This window comes from Cupressus sempervirens, chromosome 9 (genome assembly GCF_028749045.1).
Source record: "Cupressus sempervirens isolate cs-2001-9-10 chromosome 9, ASM2874904v1, whole genome shotgun sequence".
Taxonomy (NCBI): domain Eukaryota; kingdom Viridiplantae; phylum Streptophyta; class Pinopsida; order Cupressales; family Cupressaceae; genus Cupressus; species Cupressus sempervirens.
The window spans coordinates 316,698,940-316,720,443 of record NC_143126.1 but is presented as its reverse complement, the minus strand read 5'-3'; the positions used below and the strand labels follow the sequence as shown (position 1 = coordinate 316,720,443).

Here is a 21,504-nt window from a genome sequence, read left to right as displayed (position 1 = left end):
CATCATCCCCCCCAAAAGAAAAAGTCGTCTCCGGACGACAATTACAAAATATCTAAGACAAAATATATTAACGAACTGATTACAACAAGATAAATCTGCTTCTGACACATCACTTTCACCTTCGTCCCGTGCCTGTAGCCTCTACTAACACAATACTGCCTCCTCAATGAAGCTGACCTTGATAGCCACCTGTGCTGCTTTTTCTGTTTTCAACTCCTCGGTACCCTAAGCCAAGTATCGCTACACTGCCTCCAACTGGATGATTAGCTCCTCCCGAGCTCTCTACGCATCCACCAAGACAGCCTCTCAGCCAACACCTACTCCTAGTGCCTCTGGTACACAAACACTCTATGCTTGCAACAACTTCAAGTCTTCTCAATTGGTCACACTTCACAACTGATATTTGCAAGGATTAGGGGCAGGGTCGAGGGGCAGCGCCCCTCGCCGCCAAGACCAAATTAGCACTCCGAAACCCACACAAAACTGCATGGAACACACTATTTCTGTCATTTTCTTCTAATCTCATACTCTTTTTGGCAACTACTGATGCTTCCCCTTCCCTTTGACATCATCTGCTACTCATTCCGAACAATTTGAATCTGTCGTTTTTTCTTTTCTTTTTTTTCCTTTTTTCTTTTTTTTAGCTCCTTCCTCTGCTCACCCGCTGCTGTGCCTCTTTCCTATCTTGCCGAGTGTTGCTTATCAAAACTGCAGATTGGAATCCTACGAGCCTTGCCTGCTCGATGCTGGGATATCCAACCGGTTGAGGCCAACTTGACGGAACTGAACAAGGAAGTCCGAGTTCCCTGCACTTCCAACTCTGCAAGACCGAGGAGGGTGCACCTAATCCTAGACAACAGCCCTATATCCAAGACGCTTAAAGCAGATTAATTAGAACGCGAATACAATAAATGTTTTCCAAATAGCAAGAAATATAGGAAAACTTCAAACTTCCGATTTATGAACTGAGAAGAAAAGCTAATGATTGAAATAAAGTATGAATGTAGATTAATGCAACAGACGAATATTTTTATTCCTCAAAGGCAAGAAGTAAGACATTTGCTAGCATATGGATTATAAATTAAGAGCAAAAGACCAGTGTTTAATTAGATGGGCAATAGAGTCAAAATTATTAGTTGAAACGTACAATTTTATAAAGTTCAATATATTAAACTATAAACAATTTTAATAATCAGACGCGATGGATCAATTATTTAAATGCAATTTTAAATAAGTCTAAAATGCACTTTAACTCCTACTGAGACAAATTAGACATAAATACGGAAACAATAAATTATTTCACAATATTTATGTTTATCAAATTTAAAATGCGATAATGATCCAATCCACTTATTTGAATATTAAAATATTTATAAAAATAAATGAAAGATATTTATAAAAGACACAACTCAATAATAAGTTAAACTCTAATGCAAATAAAATAAATGCACTTACAGATTATGCCTGAGAAAATTATAAGTAGAGACACTCCCTGAGGGTGATCTATCCACAGTAAATTTATCGGAACCGAGTGAAATTGACTCAAAAATCCACCATCCACATGCTTAGTTCAACAAGTCACTCTTTTGCCGATGAGAAAATATATCATAAGATAGGCTAAGAAAAAAGGTTCAAGTATGAAAATTGAATGTTGTGTCTCTCATTTGATATTACATCTTATATGTATAAGAAGGTAAAAGGTGTCAATTGCTCTTTAAAAGATCGCACCTTTTCATAAATAAACTAACCAACACTATAGTTTTAATTTGATTTTAAATAAAATGAAATGTAACTGCAGATTCTTCTTCACATATCTCTATCGGCTATCATCTGCATCTTTTGGATTAAACGCGTATTGAGATTTCCTTAATGTTTGCGCAAGACTGAACATCCCGTTAACGCTTCCTCTAACCGATCTACTCGCATACCTCCTCAAGGCTGGCGCGATCATGACTTGGAGTAGACGTTTTCTTAACTGGCACCAGAATGATCATTGGACTCTCCTCACAGACAGGTGTTTAAACCTTGGTGCCTTCTTGTCGAGTTTTATTCACCCTCCGACACATAGCCTGAATCCTGCAAGCAAAAATACAAATCGTGAGATGTCAACGATAAGGAATAAATCCTCCTTCCTAATCGGTCCGGGCACAAGGAATCCGCTGCTCCTCATTTGCATACACGTTACATGAGTCTGAACACAACACCCCATAACTGAACCGGGTTTAACAAAAGGACCTTCTTTAGCGGTTTTCTGGTCTTTTGATCAATTTCATATAACAATTCCATAATCTCACAATCCTCCACAATGGAGTCCATCTGCAATACAGCTTTATAGCTGGTAGTAAATATTGTCTAATGTTCCAGTAGTTCCTTGATCTCTAACTAAGCATCAAGCCTGACAACAGAAGGTATGGGTTTTGAAATTGAAAACAAGACAAAGCCTTCTGAGATAGCTTCCTCTTCAATCACAGTTAGCTTTATTCTTATATTTTCTCCAAGCCTTGCAAGCCTTATTTCACCACAATCTTAACCCGTGAGATTACCATGATGGATACTGTCAGAGATTATTCTGAAACTGCTCCAATTGGTTGAAAGCATCAAAGTTTGAAGGCTTACTCGTCTTTCTAATATTTGATGATGCCAATAATGGATATTCAGTATTTAAGTTGCTATTAGAAAACTCACTAGAAATGTTATACTGGGGTTTGCCAAAGGCTCCTTGCTGGAAGTTCTTGCAGATGCTCACTGATTCTTCAATGCCTGGAGAAAGATTCAACTCATCAACTAAGCCACTGTTAGTATATCCAGTAGCATTATCCAATGTACAGCCCCAATTTAGTTCTGTGATATGCTCATTATTTTTGTGATAATCACGGTTATCAACCCACTCACGTGATTTTGAAATTTGTTTATGTGATCGTTGAGATATCTCTGAAGGCTGCTCTTTGAATCCAAAGGACAGTGATAGCGTATTAGTATCAAAATAGTCATTTACAAGGATGTCCTCTGAATGAATTTTAACTGTGGCATCCAGATTGTCCGAGTTTATTTATGTTCTAACATAATCTCTATCTGCATTAAAAGGTGAAGTCAAAGTTGATGAGTAGTCAGTCGTGCAAGACTGTGTTTCTCCCAATTCACCATATTTACACTGTATACTGAATAAAATTGCACTTAGCTTGAGCACATTAAATTTTGCCATCAAATGTAGTCAATGTTCAAGCGTCTGACATATAAACTCAGAGAGAGAACCTGCGCAAGACAATACTGCATGGGCAGTAACAGGGTTGATTGAAGGAAATCTTGTGAGAAAGAATTCTCCTAGTGTTTCTGATTCCATCATAGCAGGATAAGAAACTTCTGTTGATTTCCATGCCATTTTGATGCAGTTCAAAACTATATTATCTGTGGTTTCTGATGATCCTGATAGAAAACAATGCAAATGGATCCCCATTCCAACAAAAGAAGCATACAGATTATCTGATGCTTCAATTACTTCAGTAAGAAAAGTATCCTCGCCTTCAAAGATCTTCAAGTCAGGCAGAGGGATGTGGATACTTTTGTTCGAACATCACAGGTTAATAATGCACAGGATGTTAATGACTGCCAGCACAAGCTTATTACAATCATGACTCATACCCTGTCCCAAGTGTAGTATTTCCTGTAGCAAAAGAATCATATAAAAGTGCAGCTTTCCAGGGCTTCCATATTTTTGCCTGCTATGTGATTCCATCTTTGTTCTTAACAGTTCACAATTTGTGCTTCTACATCCTTACACAAGGAGGATGCTGGTAAAAGTTGCAGAAAATCTCTCTATGTTTGCTGAGTGCATTTGTCTGAAAGCTTTTCAACATATCTATTTTTGTTTTTTACTCCTCAAAATAGACAACAAAATCAATTCTCTTACATTCTGCTGCCAAGCTCTTCCATGTATTGTTAGTGCTGTTGCGCTTGATTTACTAATATCTGAAATTCGTGAATGGATCAGGTTCCTCCTTTCAAGATAGCCTGTCTGCACCTTAACTGTGAGAAGTTTCTCCATGGTTGCAGCAGCAGCTTTTATGACCTTCTGGATATGCCATAAATTAGTACCCCAACAAATCTTCACTAGAATAATGTCTTAATAATGCCCATTCTGAAGCTTGTTCCTACAAAAGGTTGGAACACACTGTCATTTCACCACAAGTGATGTCTGCTCCTAAAAGCTTGCATAATCTTCGGAGAGGAAGATTTCTAACAATTGTAAGAAGTGCAAGATACAGTTTTTCCTCTAAAATCTGTGAGCTTCTTCTCCCATATATTCAGATTGGGATTTGCCTCCACCTTCCATACAATCTGTTTTCTGCTGACTGTTATTTCCATCATTTATTTGACCAGCTCTGATATCCCTTGAAGCAATATCATCTTTAGATGCATTGCAGAAATGGATTTTAATCATGGAGGCTGATACTCATAAAATATGCCCAAATGGTCGCCTAAAATTTTGAATTTTTGGGCTCCATCACCGAGTACCTTTCAACAATGAAACTGATATTAACTCCTCCGTGTTGAATTTGTCCTTCAGCGTGAAAGTGTAGCAACCCGTCGAACTCACAAACACCCTCAAAACTCGTAAAAAACCATCCGCGAGAGAGAGAAAGCTAGCCGCGGGGCACATCTTCAATGTGGGAAGCTGACCAATAACCCACCAATGTCACACCATGATCCAAATTTATCCATCAAACACACCAGATTTGAAAGATCGAAACTCCCTTCCACGAGCTTAAATCACACAAATGGATGCCGCGGTTGAAAAAAGGCAAAAACGTGGTATTAAAACCAAAGTCTGGCTGCCAAAATAATCCCTCTACTAGGAAACAAACCTCTGCAGGTAACCGATGAAGAAGTCCGCGGAAGAAAGCCCGCGGAAAGGCATGCTTAAATCCGCATAAGGGAATCAGATAAGCGGAGGAGACTGAGCCCACGGCCGCCAGTAATGCCTCCTATGGACAGGTGCCCACAAAGGTTGCCTGTGGACAAATGCTCGCGAAGCAACCTTCCGCGGACAGCATGCTCGCGAGCGAGTGGCCGCGAACAGGTGCTCGTGGAGGTTGCCCGCGGACAGATGCCCACGGAGCAACCTTCCGCGGACAGCTTGCCCGTGGACAAGTGCCCGCAGTACAACCTTCCGCGGACAGGTGCCCGCGGCACACATAGCCACACTTTTTTTTTTTTAACAATTAAAAAATTGCAGCACCTTAATTTTGCCTCGAGGCGTTGTCATTCTGCAACGACAACAACAAGGGAATCATTTGATCATTCTGTGACGGTGATAGCGACGACATCTTCCTGGCATGGTAGGATCCGTTGACTGTGTGAGGTACCTCTTGCCCATCCAACGTCCTCAACTGTATCACTCGATTGTCGCCGACCTCCCGGATCTAATATGGTCCAACCCATCTTGCCTTAAACCTTTCCTATTTGATTTCATTCCGACCATCGTACTTGAGTACCAATTGCCCCGGCTGAAACCTGTTGAGTTTGTCATGCCACGCCTTATGTCTATTCTGTGTCACCTCCGTCGCCCACTGTGCCTATGGTCGTTGCGCATCTAGCTTATTTGCTTGCTGTCGGCACCCTTCAAGTAATTTTATGGTGCGATGCATTCTTTTCTTCCTGTGCGGTCCGTTCACCGTGTACCGGACAGTGAAATTTTTCTTTTTTCTGGGTTTGTATTGTATGTCCTTCCCTTCTTCAGCCGTAACCTCCTTTGCGTCATCTGCTTCTTTGTATTCCTTCGGACACTCATTTTCCTCTTTTTTCTCACCTTCATCGACCCTTAGCATATTACAACTCGAAAAGAGTTTGTAGTCTTCTATTTACCAATGGTAAAGGCCATTCACCGAGTCTAGGTCGTCGTCATTCGATCCTCCTAGTGTCAATACTCCATCCGGTTCCATTCTCCTCTTTCCTTCGTCGTCAATGTCGCCTTCACCTTCTGAATCTAACAATACTACCTCCTCACCTACCATTTGTGTGTGCAGGTCAATTATGAATCTTTTGCCTCTGCGCTCCATTGATAGGGTATTTCGTTTCCAATCATGTTTTAGGGTATTTCGTTTCCAATCATGTTTTACTTTTGCTTACACCAACCAAGTCCATCCCAGAATAGCATCATATCCTTCTCTTTTCAATGGAATGACCACGAAGTCCAATAAAAATGGTTGTGTTCCAATAGTTACCGGTTGCGCCCTTAAGGTTCCCAACAGTTTGATCTCGTGTTGGTCTGCCGTGAGCAACTGGAATGTAGGTGGGCACAACGTCGGCTTTCCCAACTTCTTCCAGGTATCCTCTGGTAATACATTCACACCGGACCCTCCGTTGACAATTGTGTCTGTCAGAACATGTCCCAAAATCCCCATCTCGACAACTGCCAGATGCCTTCCAGTTGTGAGTGGCAACAGCATTGGGTCTGTTGTCGTCACTTCCCTATTGTCCCTTCCTGTGTCCTCCGTTGTTTTCGAAAACGGTGTATGATTTAGAATGGCCATCCATAACTAGGGTATTGTGAGAAGGTCACTTATCTTGACCAGTACCTCCATTTGTAAGATCTGTCGTACGATGTTTTGTTCCGCGGAGTTCCTTGCCAAGGTGCCGATGATGTCTTCCAACTGAGATGTCTCCGCAGAAAATGCCTTTTCAATTTCTGCCCGTGCTTCCCCCAATTTTCTCTTTTCTTTTGCCAGGTCCGCGTACACCTTCACTTGCCTCTGTGTAATTGCTAGAACCTCCTCTTCATCCATGCCAACAGTGATCAAATTTATTCCAGACTTTGGGCACTTGGCATCTTCATGGTCGTCGGGTTCGCACCATCTGCATAATAATTTCGGTGTGTTTGCCATTGTACAATCCCGCACAAAATGACCCCACAAATTACATGCTCAACATTGAACAATCGACCGTCCATTTGCATCATACTGGGTTTCGACTTCGGCTCCCATTATTATTATTATTGTTCGCATTGTTGTTATTTTGCCCTCTGCTATTATTCTTGTACCCACCCGAAGTGGCACCATCAATGTTTGCATTTCCGTTCCCTCCTGACGTGGAAGCTGCCTGTGTAAGAAGCACCTGCGGAGATCCTCTGGTTTTCATGTTAAAGGGGCATTCCTTTGTCGAATGGCCCATGATCTAACAAATGTTGCAGAATTGGTTCTTGGGACAGGATCCTTTAGTGTGACCGTTGGTCTTACACTCTGTGCACCACGGCTCACTACCTTTTGGCTCTTTCTGCATGTTTTAAACTCCTTCATGCAGATCATGACCTTCTGTAAGGCGCGGACCTTCTTGCTACTGCCTTCATCGTCGTTGCTATCTTCTCCGGCAGGCTCGTCGTCATCAAAATCAGATGAGCTAGTGTTCTTCTTCTTCTTTGTTTTCTGTTCACTTTCGAGGTCCAATGCTCTATTATAAGCTTCCGTGTATGACGACGACAGCACAATTTTCATTTTCTTTCACAACTTCGAGCGTAGGCCTTCCACGAACCATCTTTTCTGAAGTCCATCTGCTGGCTTACTTTCTATTTTATTTATCAAATCTTTTACTTTTCTGGCATAAACACGGACGATTTCGTTCTTCCCCTACTTAGTATTGAAGATCTCTACTGCAATTTCATTATCATCCCACAACAGTTTAAATTCTGCCAGAAACTCCTTTTTAATGTTATCCCAACTGTTTAGTTTTTGTGGATCTGTATCAGTAAACCAATCAATTGCCACCCCCCGTAGGGTGGCCAGAAATTGCCTCATCCAGTCGTCTTCATTAGTTATCCCATTTGCCTTCCAGATCGTTTCACATGTTTTGCAATGTCGAATGGGATCGGTCATACCATCGCCATCAAACTTCGGCAGTTTCTCTTTTGGTCCCGCCATCACAATTGGTTTTTGTAAACAAGCGTTGCTCGGTCCTGCAACACTGGCACTATTCACTCCCACACCGTGGCTTTGCACTCCCACACCGGCGATCTGCAATCTCACATTGCCAGATTGTTCTCCTACACCAGCAGACTGCACTCCCACACCGGCAAACTATTCTCCTGCAGTTTCAATACCTGCAAACCTTGGTGAAGAAGGATCCTCTAAAGTTGTCTCATGCGGAAGTATATCCCGGACGAAGAGTTCACTCCACGCTCTCACTCCGTCGGCACTCCGAGAGGTGCGAGCCGATGCTCTTCCATTGGGATTCTCTTCCCTCTGCGAACACAAATTCAAAAACTCCTCCCGTGCTTCTTCCACCAATTCCACCCGTTGCCGAGTTTCCTCCAACAATTCTTCCGTGGTCCGATTTCCGTCGGCAATCTTCTGAAATCTCCTTCGGCGTTCGACTTGCTGTGCCAGAATTAAATTCTCTTGCACAGTACGAATTTCATCTCTCCCCTTCACCTTATTGCGATCCTTGTTAAGCTGATTTGGCATTAATCTTCATTCCTCCCACCTTCTAGGTTCATAGGGCAACGGCGCCAAATGTTTACCGCATAGGTTAATTAAGAAATGCACACAGACAATGAACACGAACAGCAGAACTCCTTAGATTATTCGCATATGCCAGAACATTACATTATGCTTCATAAGATGATTTACAATGATCCCAAACGGGGTATAAATACTATCTGCTGAACCTTCCCGAAGGAGTCCGTCGGCCACATTATGTCCGCTACAAACTATTTACCCGTCGGCTACAAAATCTTTACCGACGACGTCGGCTACAGAATACAAAAACATCGACGACAATCAAGTTGGCTGACACAGTTTCTACCGATGACATACAGAATATGAGGTGGTTTCATCCAAAGGTCACATTTAGGAATATTGTGTTGATTTTCCAGGATTGCTGCAACTGTACTAAGCACTACCATAATGTTTGGTATGTACTTTCCAAATGAGATCATCTTCTTGTATTTGTATGAGGAATAAGTCTATTCATCAATATAATTAATATAATGGCAAAAATATTTATAGTTGCATATTTATGTGTAATTATATTAATTGCTCTTTGATCTCACAGGTTTATCCTACTAAAGCTACCAAAACATCAATACTCTCTCTTAGCTAGGGAAGATAAACACATGACACGTATTACACCATTGGTAATATTAGGTATGGCAAATTTTAAAGATATTTTTTATCAAAAGATATCCACCATTTGATATCACATATAATATCAAGAGTACTAGCCTTCAAAATATCAACATATGATATTCACCAAAACTTTGAGTAATGGTCTCCAGAATATCAACACTTGATATTCTCTATAAGGCAATGGTCTCTAGATTATCAACATATGATATTCACCAAATACTCTTTGAGTAATGGCCTCCAGAATGAGATGCAAGATATTCACCAAGTGCTGTGAGAAATGGCCATTAGAACATCAAGTTGTATGATATTCACTATGTACTATGAGTAATGACTTTCAGAACATCAAGTCATATGATATTCACCATGTACTCTGTGTAATGGCCTCTAAAACATCAATTTGCATAACATTCACCATGTACTTAAAAAAATGTTTATAAGGTATGTGCACATGCATTCTCATAATGCAAACCATATAAACATCCACCATGCAAAATATAATCTATCATGATCTGTATAGCCATCATAAGATATCCATCATTATAGAAAATTAAGTTATTGCAAGATTGTCACCTTTCAATTACTTCTGCAAATACAAGTGAAATCATTTCGAAATCCCCACTTCCTCATGATGTACATAGGGTGTAGGCTCATTAAAATCATAGTCACGAGGTATATTCATGAATCACAGTTCTCTTGACTGCTACAATTTATTGATCACTAAAGAATCCATCTCAACATAGTTTACTCCCTCTTAATCAATATGACTGAGATCACCAAAGGTTGACTAAATCATATCTTCTATATCCTCTCTCTCTTTCAAGGTTGCCTCTAATGAAATATCAGGTTTCCTCAATGAAATGTCGGGCTCCCTTTGAATCTCAATCTCCCACTTCTTGTAATAACAATCTCGGAGGAAAAAATCAAGGAAAATAGCTCTCATAGTATGTATTGAAATAAAAATAAAATAAGAGAGGAACTACAATAGATAAATGTAGTATTTAAGGAAAATACATATCTCCCCATTAATTAATCCTTTTACATCTAATAACATCAAATTATTAAATTAAAAGATATTAATCTTCTAAATTGATCTCAAAAAAACATCAATCATTTCTTAAATAGACATTATTTGCTTAACAATGTTTTATACATTCTCACATGTATATATTTTATTCATATAACCTTCCTATTCTTATATATTCAATCATATCTATAATTTATCACAACTTATATTTCATTTATAATATAGACATCAGCAATAAAACATACCTCTATTGGGTAAATCGCTTCCTTTGGTTCTTACCATAAGTGACGTGGAGTCTATATCACATTGCTATCTTCAAATTTATCGGGCTTTCATTTTTCACCTGTCGGTATTTATTTTGACAACCTCTCTTGAGCACAACCATTTGCTCTAGTTGTATTTGTTATCCCCTATCTCCCATTACCTCCCTCTTAACTCCAAGAGCACAACCAAAAAATAGCAATACAAAGCTTGTAGGCTATCTCAATATAGAGCTTTACACATGGAGAGGCTGAATCCTAGAATAGAACTTCACACATGTATGCCTCAGCAAGATGTAAGCAGTTCCCAATGCCCACAAACCAATCTCGACTGACAAACTGAATTTATCAATCACTTGCAATGGTTAAATTGTTCCAAATTTTCCTGATACATATGACTTGGACAACATACAATTATATATCCCGATTCTGTAGATATGTCACAAAGATGTCTTCAATTGGATCTTGAATAGGAGTATATTGGTAATTATTTTTACATAGAATCAATATGTCCAATGAGTGACAATCCATGAATACTGATAAAACCCTTGTATGATAGCCAATGGTTTGAGATATCGAAGTGCTGCAAGTAATATAGTCTCTACCACTGTGATGAGTGCAAGCTATTCACATCACCACAGACTCAGCAATGATCTAATTGGTAGCTATATGATGGCCAAAAATATATCACTCCAATGGGACGAGAATATAGAAGACAGTAATGTAAGAAGTCGCCATTAAAAAAGAGGACCATGCAAGAGATCATAGCATACTATTTCCGATTCAATTCAAAAGGAAAATATTCATGGTAGTGCTCCACACAATATAACTCTTGACAAGCTTCCCCAAGTCTATGATTTGATGCTTCTCGCCTGTGAATTGAATCCTCAGTTATGTTGAATGTTATCACCACTCTTGCATGAGCCGTTAAAGCTCAACAACTCTAACCTGGTCTCCACCCTGCTCTGCAGAATTCCAAAGTCATCCTACCATTACTGTTGACATTGCAATGAGACAAATATAGCATATGAATTATGCTCATTAAATGAGAAGACATTAACAGTTATCTATCCGAATTAGCAACAGTTGACACGCTATAATTGTTGTTGCCATTCATAAAATCCGACAGGTTTGTAGCAAAAATTGATAGATTCAGTCATACCCGATTTTAATTTACTGTAAGTTTGTTTATTATCTACTAAGTCTCTAAACTTCAATCTATTTATCATGCACTTAGTTACATTTGCAGTTGGTTCTAATACCATGTTGGTTTTCCAAGATTGCTACAAATGAACTAAGCACTGTAATGTTCCCAATTTTAATTAATTTGGGCCCAAGTTATTTATGTTTGTATTTAGGGGTTCTGATTGATTTAGTATATCTCAGACCCATTTTTATTGTGTTTTCGTAGTTTGTGTCATCGTCGGCTATCTTTGTACACCCTCGGAAAGGTTTCCCCGACAAGTATTTAAGCACGGCTCGTAGGAAGTCTATAGGTGTGCTTTGGATTATATTTCTCTGTACTGTGAATTCCTGTTGGAGTTCTGGATTGTTCACCATTTCGGAAGTGAAAGATCTTCCCTATTTGGCTCGTGCAATTTCGGTGGGATTCAACCTCACCCTATTCCATCGGTGTTCGGCTCAGTTTGTATCTGGCAATTTGGAGTGCCATCATTATTGCAAATACTTATATCAATTTTTGAATGTTCTTCCATTCTTGTACTGGCATTGTTAGGTATCTCTGGTAATTACAATCATAAGTACGGCAACTGCCTAGCACCATCGTTTTAGTCCTCTACACCGCCATACACTTTCAGCTCCATCCCTTCCGTACGGCCACTCACCATCTTTCGATGTATATTTTATTAAGGGAGATTGTTTGCATTCATCTTCTGCCACCGGGCGGCCAAGCACAGGCCACCGTACTGCTGTTGGATATCCTAGCATACGGATGACAAATCATTTCCACCCCGTACAGTCTTGGTCTCTCCTGTCGTATGGCTACTTAGTGTACATACTCCCATCCGTACCAAGATGACGTACGGCCTTTCCCTCCCTTGGCGTACAACATTCAGTCCTCCCCAGCAGCCACCGTACGAACACAGGTTACCATACTAACACAACTCAATACACTGTACGGCCTCCCTAGTGGCATCGTTCAGCTCTCTGTGCATTGTTCTTAAACCATACGGATCCCTCCATTGGCATTACGAAAATTTATAACTCTATCTCTGTAACACATCAGCCCTATCGTACTGGGAACATTACAAGCACTGCCATAATGTTTGGTATGTACTTTCCAAACGACAGCGTCTTCTATTACTTGTATGAGGAATAAACCAAAAAAAGAGACACGTCCCTTCATGAGGCATATCTATTCATCAATATAATTAATATAATGACAAACTTGATTATAGTTGTGTGTGTGTGTGTTTATATTAATTTCTCTCTGATCTCACAGGTTTATCCTACTAAAGCTACCAAAACATCAACATATTGAAGGTTACATATCAAAGTTTTCAGAGCTTATTGTATAGCAGATTCTAAGAGAACAAATTCAGGGAAGATTGTAAAGGGTTTATCTCTATTTTCCAGCTACATCTTCTCCTTGGAGTTGTGCCATTTCTTGAAGGGCCGTGTAAGGTTGCTAGGGCAGCTACTGTGGTTTGTGAGAGCTGGAATCTCTTGTTTATTGGAGGATTTCTCTGCTATTTGTCATTTCCAGACCTAGCCATCCATTATGGAAACATTTTGGCACCTTCAAAATGCATCTTTTGCGAGCAGCTTGAGTTATTTCTTGGTTGCATTTTGTAGGTATGTGCAATTTTGATATGCTATGTCATTTTATGAAATGGAAAGTTATTATGTTTGAGAAATATTAAAAAATCAGATCAAGCATTAACTTTGGAATTTCCAGTAGTGTTGTTTCCTTAGTCGTTGGAGTAGGTATGAGCATAGCCACAGGCGCAGGTAGGAATAATGCAAGATGATGTTCTAATCCTGTGGATTTTTACCATCTTGAAGTGCGTACCATGGCTTCTACTATAGCACAAGATGATGTCCTAAACCTATGGAGTTCCCATTGCAGCCTGGTTTATTTTTGTTTGATGTCTGGAGAATGTCCCCCAGAAACAAAAGATGTAGTACAAGTATCACAAATATTAAATTGCAAATCTATCTACTCAAATGACCTCTCCCATTGATGAGATCAAAGATTTCGAGATTGGACATTGATGTCTGATTTTCTTGGGAAGACAGTAAAGGATGCAGTTGCTTTTGAACAGCCATATACATTTGGTATATACCTTCCTAGTGGCTGCCTTGGAACCCAAGTTTGTCAATGGTAAAGTCATTATCCAGTTGGATGCTGAAACCATTGACAAGATCTTCAAAATTCTTGTTGCCCCAGTACATGGAAAAATAACAGTGGAAAAGCCTCTTAATCATTATTATCAGAAAACTAAGGAATGCATAAAGCACATCAACAACAAATGGCTTCTAATAAGAGGACTTGTCAATCCTGATGGCCTAACCTATACCATATTCACTTCAAAGAGGAAATGAATGACATGATCATCCTCTTGAGTAGAGTAGTGGGTTTGAATGAGTCTAATAAGTTAGAGCCCTAGATGTATAGATGGATTGTGATAATTAGGAAGGCAGAACAACGCATCTTCGGGGGTGACATAATTAGTGATGCCTTGTGTGAGCAGCATTCACAAGTTCCTACAACTCTAACATTTAACATGAATTCCTACCAACTGTACATAGCAGCACCACTAAGGCCATTCCCAGGCCTTTCTACTAGAGGTCACAAATCACTAGTGCTAGTGTGGGAATACCATGAACAACTGACTCTAAGACCCAGTAAGACTAATTTTAGGTGAGCACAGGATACATTCTTTGGTCATTTTATGTGTTTGTTTGACAAAACACTTGTTGAAAAGGCGAGTGTCTAATGCATCCTGGAAAAAAGTGAATGAATACAAATGCCTCTTCCTTCAGTTTCCAATTTTCACATACATGAGAGTTGGTAGTTTTGATGACCGTCCCTAAATGCTTCCTTTGCACTCTACTTATAAGATCATCTTGATGGAATTCACAAGGCAATTGATGGTTGTCTGTGCATATCAGCCAACCCAACATAAGTCAAGAATTAACATATCTTCTCATAATCCACTCCCAATTGGAAGAGATTCCTTGACAACTTCAGTAAGAGCCAAAGCCACAAGACAAGGCTCCAAGAGATCAAACTGAAAAAATTCAAAGTCAGAAGAGATTTTGACTATCAAGGGACAAAAGATAGAATCAATTAAGTCTTTTACTCATGTTTATTGTTTTAAGGACATCTGGGTTCATCTTTGTACAGAGGATGACATCAAAAGGATGGATTACAGTAGACCTACCTTGGAGCAAATCATAGATCTTGACCAAAGTTCCGAAAGGGATGGTGGATGATGGAGAGATCATTGACCTAGAAATATAGAACAGAGAGTTGGAGAGCATCCCATTCTGCCAATTCAATGGTCAAATAGAAAGTGCATATTAATCTTTAAAAAGTCTCAGCCAGTGTGACATGAGAACACATCCCCCCCAACTCTCACACACCCGGGTCAAGGACATCCCTAGGATGTGGACTTTGCGTTCCCAAGTCCCACCACCGCGTTATCAGGATGCGGGAATGCAGGGGGGGGCACAGAAGTCCCCCAGACAGCAGGGGATACAAGAGGATGTAGGGGGACAGCGGGGAAATGTGTATAAGTTCAGCAGTTCCAGAGATGAGAAGTTCTCTTTGCGGAATGATTAGAAGCCTCCCTTCATTACATTTTGACATTTTCTACTTGTTTTGATATCATATTATCATGCTAATCATTGTAATAATCTTTATGATATAGATATCTTTCATATAATTATAATCTTCCATTCGCCCCTTTGACAGTTTTATGGATTTAGTATTCTAATTTCTAAATTGTAATTCGATATGCAGTGTTCCATTATTCATTGTTCAAGCATTTAGTATTTGGTATTTAAAATTTTTCTATTTGTATTTAGTATTTTACTTCCTCTACTGTTATAATTTTAAATCAGAATCTTCTATTTGCTGATAATTTGAATATTTATATTTTTTATTTTAATAATCTACGGAAGCCAGTTCATGTATGTTTAAGCATTGGTGTCAGTTGAGTAATGAATCAACTACAGGGTGTGTCTATTGGGTGAATCAAGAAGAGATCTTTGTGGATGAAGTCTTCTGTTTTCATGTGTCTGATATACCTTTTAAAAATCTTCTTTAATGAGTTTTTTTTTTTACTGATTATGTCCAAGATGATTATGCGATTACCAACTATGTAGAAGTGAAGAGTTTATTGTATTCGTGCCCTAGTATGCTTCGAGAATCCTGCTGATAATGCAAACAGTGTCAATCTATACAAGGAAGCTTTATTTTCTGAACAAATTGAGGATGAAGCAAATGAAGGATCTTCCATATTCGGTTTTGTCATCTTTCAGCATGAGAAAATTTTGCTGCAGAGCTGAGTTTTTATGCATCTGCAGAGCTGAGTTTTTATGCATCTAGACTAGAAAGAGATAAATATTCTATGATAGATCATGAATTTTTTACAATAGTGTATGCTATACTTCTCTTTATTATATAATAATTTTATGAATCATTTCTAATCTCTCCTTAATATAAGATGCATCAAGATGCAATGAGATGATGAGAGATTCTAGTACTCATGGGACCGAATCTTCATTAAAAGAGGAAGATAATATATAGGAAATGATATCCAGAGGGCTTTTCAGCTTTAGAAGTAGGCTACGTTACCTACGGAGATGTCTAACCATTTGCAAGCTTATGTGACAGTAAAACAATTGGAATCGGGCATCTTATTTTGGTGATCAAAACCATCCCTACTAAGAGGGAGTCTCTGTTGAGAGAGAACCTTAGCAATTCTTACACATGTTGTTAATGAGTTCTTATTTGTGAGAGAAGTTCGAGGTGAAATTCCTTATTCCACCCTTTGCAAGTAGGCATGGTGGAAATGCATTCTTCTCTAGAAGAAGTCTGAGGTGAAACCCCGGTTCCACCCTCTACAAGTAGGCATGGTGGAAATGCATTCTTTGGGAAAGTCTGAGGTGAAAGCCCTCATTCCACCCGGTATGGTAAACCACCCTCTGCGAGTAGGCATGGTGGAAGTTGTGTGTGTGACTCCATGAATATTATTTTATGTGCTTATGAAGTAACTATGGTGAATTATATTATGTTAAGATAACATGTTTTTTCATGTGATGTCAATATATCATTGAAATTTTGGTTGCACCTATCTGTGTTTGCCATACTAAAGATCTCTCTCTTGCTAAGAGAAAGTGTTGAAGATTGTAGCTGCAATAGAGATCTTTATCTCTGATTTTGCTATATATTGAAAATACCTATATATTGTGCTTCAGCTGGAGAAGATATTTAAGATAATGTTATATGAAGAGATGTGTCATGCAAAGAGGCATGCGTATGGAAATATGAAGTTTTATATTTGGAAATTGAAGAGACCTTCAGTTGTGTAATGAAGAGTCTCTCTACTTTTTAAGTTTTGTATCAAGCGAAAAGCATTGTACTAGATCATTTTATTATCAATAAAAATGATATTTTAGTAGTGTGGCTGGGTTTTTCCAGTGTTACCCCGGCATAGGGGTGCGGCGGTGCGGGGGGACGTCAGGACGAGTTTCGGGTGCGGGAAAAAAATGGCCTCAATTGGGGGACAGTGGGGGGACGGCGGGGGTGCGGCGGCGAGGCTGCGAAAGGGGGGGGGGGAGGGGAGGGAAGGAGGGGGAGGTGGCTGCATAATATATAATATATATGACTGAAAATGCTAATTATGAAATGATACTTCAATATGTTATATACATACCAAATATAGTTGAATAGAGAAGAAATGTGATTCACAAACCATAAGTTCAAACTTGAAACTTCATAACCATTACCAATGACCATTTAACAAATTAACTTAGTTCAAGATGCAAGATTCAAAATTCATTGTTCAAATATGAATATCATATATGATATATTATAAAGATGCTCATGATGACAATGAGTTGAGTAGCATGAAATAGTGGAATGAAATAATGTACCGTAGCCATATCAAAGTGAGTACAATCAACAAAATGACAAAATGTCAATAATGAGAATAGAATCATCCCAAGTGCTCTCTAAGCATGCATAAAAACAAATTAAAATAGAAATGAAAAAAATATTTGTTTTAAAACTATTTGGGCCATTTAGCCGGCCACACCCCATGAGTACCTTGGGAGCACCCTGGAAGCACTCTGCAAGCACCTTGGGAGCACCCCCACACCCAAGCACCCGTGACGCACCCGAGCACTTGCAAACCAGCCGGGTGCTTGACCAGTGCGGCCGAGTTGTGGTGGCGCAATTTTGGCCAGTGGGGGTACTTGGGTGCGTGACGCACCCGCACCGGGTGCGTGTGCACACCAAGTGCTTCAAGTTTTTGACCAGGCTTTTCCCTTCAAGTGGAAGGGTGTTCCCAAGATAAATGTTTTGCATCTTTTGTTCCTATTTCTGCTCTTCTTTGCTGTTGTTTATCATTTTTTTGGGCAAAACTTTAACAAAAGGTTCTTTTAGATTGTTGTCCTTTATCCAATGCATTTGTGTTAACATCTCTTCTATATATGTATTAACTTTTCAATGTGCAGTCCTGATATAAGATATATTTCTTTCCCTTTCTTGCTGGAGTACATCTATTATTCCTTGTATTCTCTCTTATCCCCCATAAGTTACTAAATGATGGATCAGATATAAATATAAAATGTTCTGACTTGATTGCTGATTGCTAAATGGCCCTGAATGGATCGAGGGGTTGCTGAAAATGAATTCCTCTATGATTCCCTACTTATTACGATGATAATTATTAATGACTACAGATAAGCCACACAATAACCGTTGGTGTTAAGAAACACGCTCATTTGTAGACATTGTGTCCCCTTAAACATGTTTTTTTTAATATTAATTAGTTGTTGCTAACTGTTATGGATCGCTATATACAATATACCCGTTACTTTTCAACGCTCATTAACAATTAGCTCATGATTATTAGACATTCATAATTGTCCTAAAGATTTTTCTAGCATCAAACTGTTTAGTTCATTGAGACAAACTTTGCTGGAAGAACCAGTATTTGTCCTTGTATCTTCTACCACAAAGTTAATCGATGTCTCATATAGATGTTTATTGGGAATGTATCAATGTCCCTTGAAGTCAATATTGATGTTAGATATCAACCATGGTTATCTGGGGACCCGTCTCCCCCCTAAAATACACGTCTCAGAGACAGAGACATGTCTCAGAGACTTTTCGAGTCTTCGGAGACCTCAAAAAAGGTTGGAGACTTCGTAACAAAGTTTCTTGAAGTCTCCCAATCTCCTAATCCAAAAAGTGGTCTCCTATAGTCTCCTGAAAAAAAATAAATGTAAAATATAATATTAAATTATTTTATGTATTTAGCCCTCATTTTAATGTTTTTTGATGCAAAAATTAAGACTAATGATAATTTAAATGATTTTGGGTACATCATAGCTGAAGACCTTGAGATGGATGATCACAACCTTGTGGAGTAGATGATAGTACCATCAACATACTAGTAGTAAGTTTGTTCATTTTTGTTTGCATATCGGCAATTTAGCATCAAACTATAATTTTTTTAATTTAAAATTGAATATGTAGTGATAATATCTGCAATTATCAATTTGATATGATAATGATCATATGCAATTTTCGAAAAATAATTATTACGATGAGATACAGTAATGTGATTATGTGAGTTTTGAAATATTTGACTCAATATTAATGTGACATTACTATTATTATTATTTACTTTAGTCTTTTGGTTTTACAATATTACTATTTTGTATTTAGTATTAGACTCTTTAAACTATCAAAAAAAATTGTCGTCTCCAAGTACCCCCGTCTCCTATTTTTGAAAAATTGTCGTACCAGTACCAATATCGAAGACCTCCAAGTCTCTCCGTCTCCTAGTGACCTTGATATCAACCATTTGCAGACCACACCATTAATGATCATTGTGTAGAAATCAACAATGATCCCACAGAGTGATTTATACTTGATTATAGTCTTCATCGATCCCAAATAATCTCCTGGAAAAATTTAAGGTCTTTTATTTCTTCCTCTTTGCTTCTACGACCGATTGACAATTAATCCTTCATTGGCTATCATTTATGATATCTGCTAAAACATATGTTTGGAAATATTGGAGTTCTGTGTTATAAAAGAGATTGATGAAAGACTTCAAGCAATCTGTTTTTTATTTATACTAATATATTTATTATTAGGTATTTATAATCATATTAAATGTTTGGTTCTTATATTTAATGTTTAAGATATAATATATTTTTATATATTATATGTGATATATTTCAGATTATTATGTTAATATTTAATTAATATATATTTCAGGTATATGATGATATATCAAATTAATATATTTTATGTTATGAGGATATATAATTTTATATTTATATTATAATGTAGGATAAGATCAGATATTTATATTATGATACTATATGCTAATATTTATATTATAATTATTTATCATTATTATTATAAATAATATAGTTAATTTAATTGTATTATAATTTATTGTTAATTATAAGTTCATCATTTTAATTTTATTATTAAATACTATTCAAGAAAGGGGACATTACATTGTTTAAGTTTTATCAAATATTCTACCATAAATGAAGTTAAAATCTATACAAACTAGAGAATATCCTTATTCACAGATAAACATGTTTATTTGGCAAAAAGGCAATGAAAAGTGTCAAGCCAATGTGTAATGATAGGTGCAAGTATGACGTACCAAAAGTCTAACCTCTATGCAATATCGCTATAACTTCTTTGCTAAAATATAATGAGGAATAAAAAATGAAAAAAAAGCATAGGCCAACAACAAGAATACCTTCTTAACCAAAGCTTCACGAAGCTGAGGTAGTCCATCATCTGGACCATAATTGCTAGTTGAAGGTTCCCAAATAGCATCCTTCACTTTTTCAAGGGCATGTTGTGGTGGTTGCCAATAAACTACACCCTGCATAGCAATCCAATTGATGATCAAGATTCCAGTCAAAAGTGTACTTAGTATTTATTTTGGGACAAAAATATTTGGTGTTCACTAACATGTATTCGTAGAATCCCACATATTGGTACTCGTAAAAGAAATGGAAATGCAGCTTGACCAAAAACACTTCAATAATCATTAGCACTAGAACATAAGAATGCAACTCGGAATAACCAAAGCTCAAGTGTAAGTCTAGTTAATTAAAAGTCATGGCTTTAGTGAGTAATGCACTACTGCTGCTGCTGGAAACATACCAAAAATCTGTACAACAATTTCCAGGATAGTTTGCCTGATACATCCAAAATTCTTGTGTGTGCAAGAATCACCTCCAAACAGGGGACAATAAATAGACACATAAGAATGAGAGGATCCATCCAGCTACTTAATGCTTTAGCTCCAAAGCATCAAATACTCTCTTACTACAGTTACAACGTATTTATTAAAATCATAGATATTTGTTGATTGTGAATTGACAAGGCTCAAAAGAAAGAAAAGGAAAAAACATCAAACTTAAGAACAAAACATGGCAAGCAAGCCAAATAACCCAGCAACGTAAGACAAAAATAACAGAAGGGGACTAGATAATTCTTCCATTTTAGCCTAACTCAAAAAACATTGAATTTTAAGAAAATGGACATTGACAGTTTATGTGGTGACTAATAAACTCTCAAAGGAAGAAATCTTATTTTAAAAATAGTAAAAATGCTTGCTCTCAAAGGAAGAATCAAACAAAAATAAAGAAAAACATTTGAGGCAAGCCAAATCACTCTGAAGGGACCTAAACTCATAAAAAGGACGCATAAGAAAAAGGAACAAAAGACAATTACAATGCAAGAGGCTCTTCTAATCTAGCGAATTCAAACAATTTAATCTAACTTGAAGCATATCTGATCAACATTCATCAAGTCAGCAATCCAGTTTTGACAACCTATGACATGTAGTCACATATCAAGCCAAAA

General features: G+C 38.0%; 1 protein-coding gene across 3 annotated transcripts in view; it reads right to left on the bottom strand.

Moving 5' to 3' along the window:
- LOC149538648 (Pyridoxal phosphate (PLP)-dependent transferases superfamily protein) overlaps positions 1–21,504 on the bottom strand; it is a 130,869-nt gene that overhangs the window by 63,921 nt on the left and 45,444 nt on the right. For 2 of the 3 annotated variants that reach the window (XM_089799960.1, XM_089799959.1), the window contains exon 3: positions 20,387–20,515. The exons of the other annotated variant lie outside the window; for it this stretch is intronic. In XM_089799960.1, coding sequence (XP_089656086.1) covers positions 20,387–20,515 — 129 coding nt within the window. The remainder of the gene's footprint in view (positions 1–20,386; positions 20,516–21,504) is intronic. 3 annotated transcript variants of the gene reach the window in all.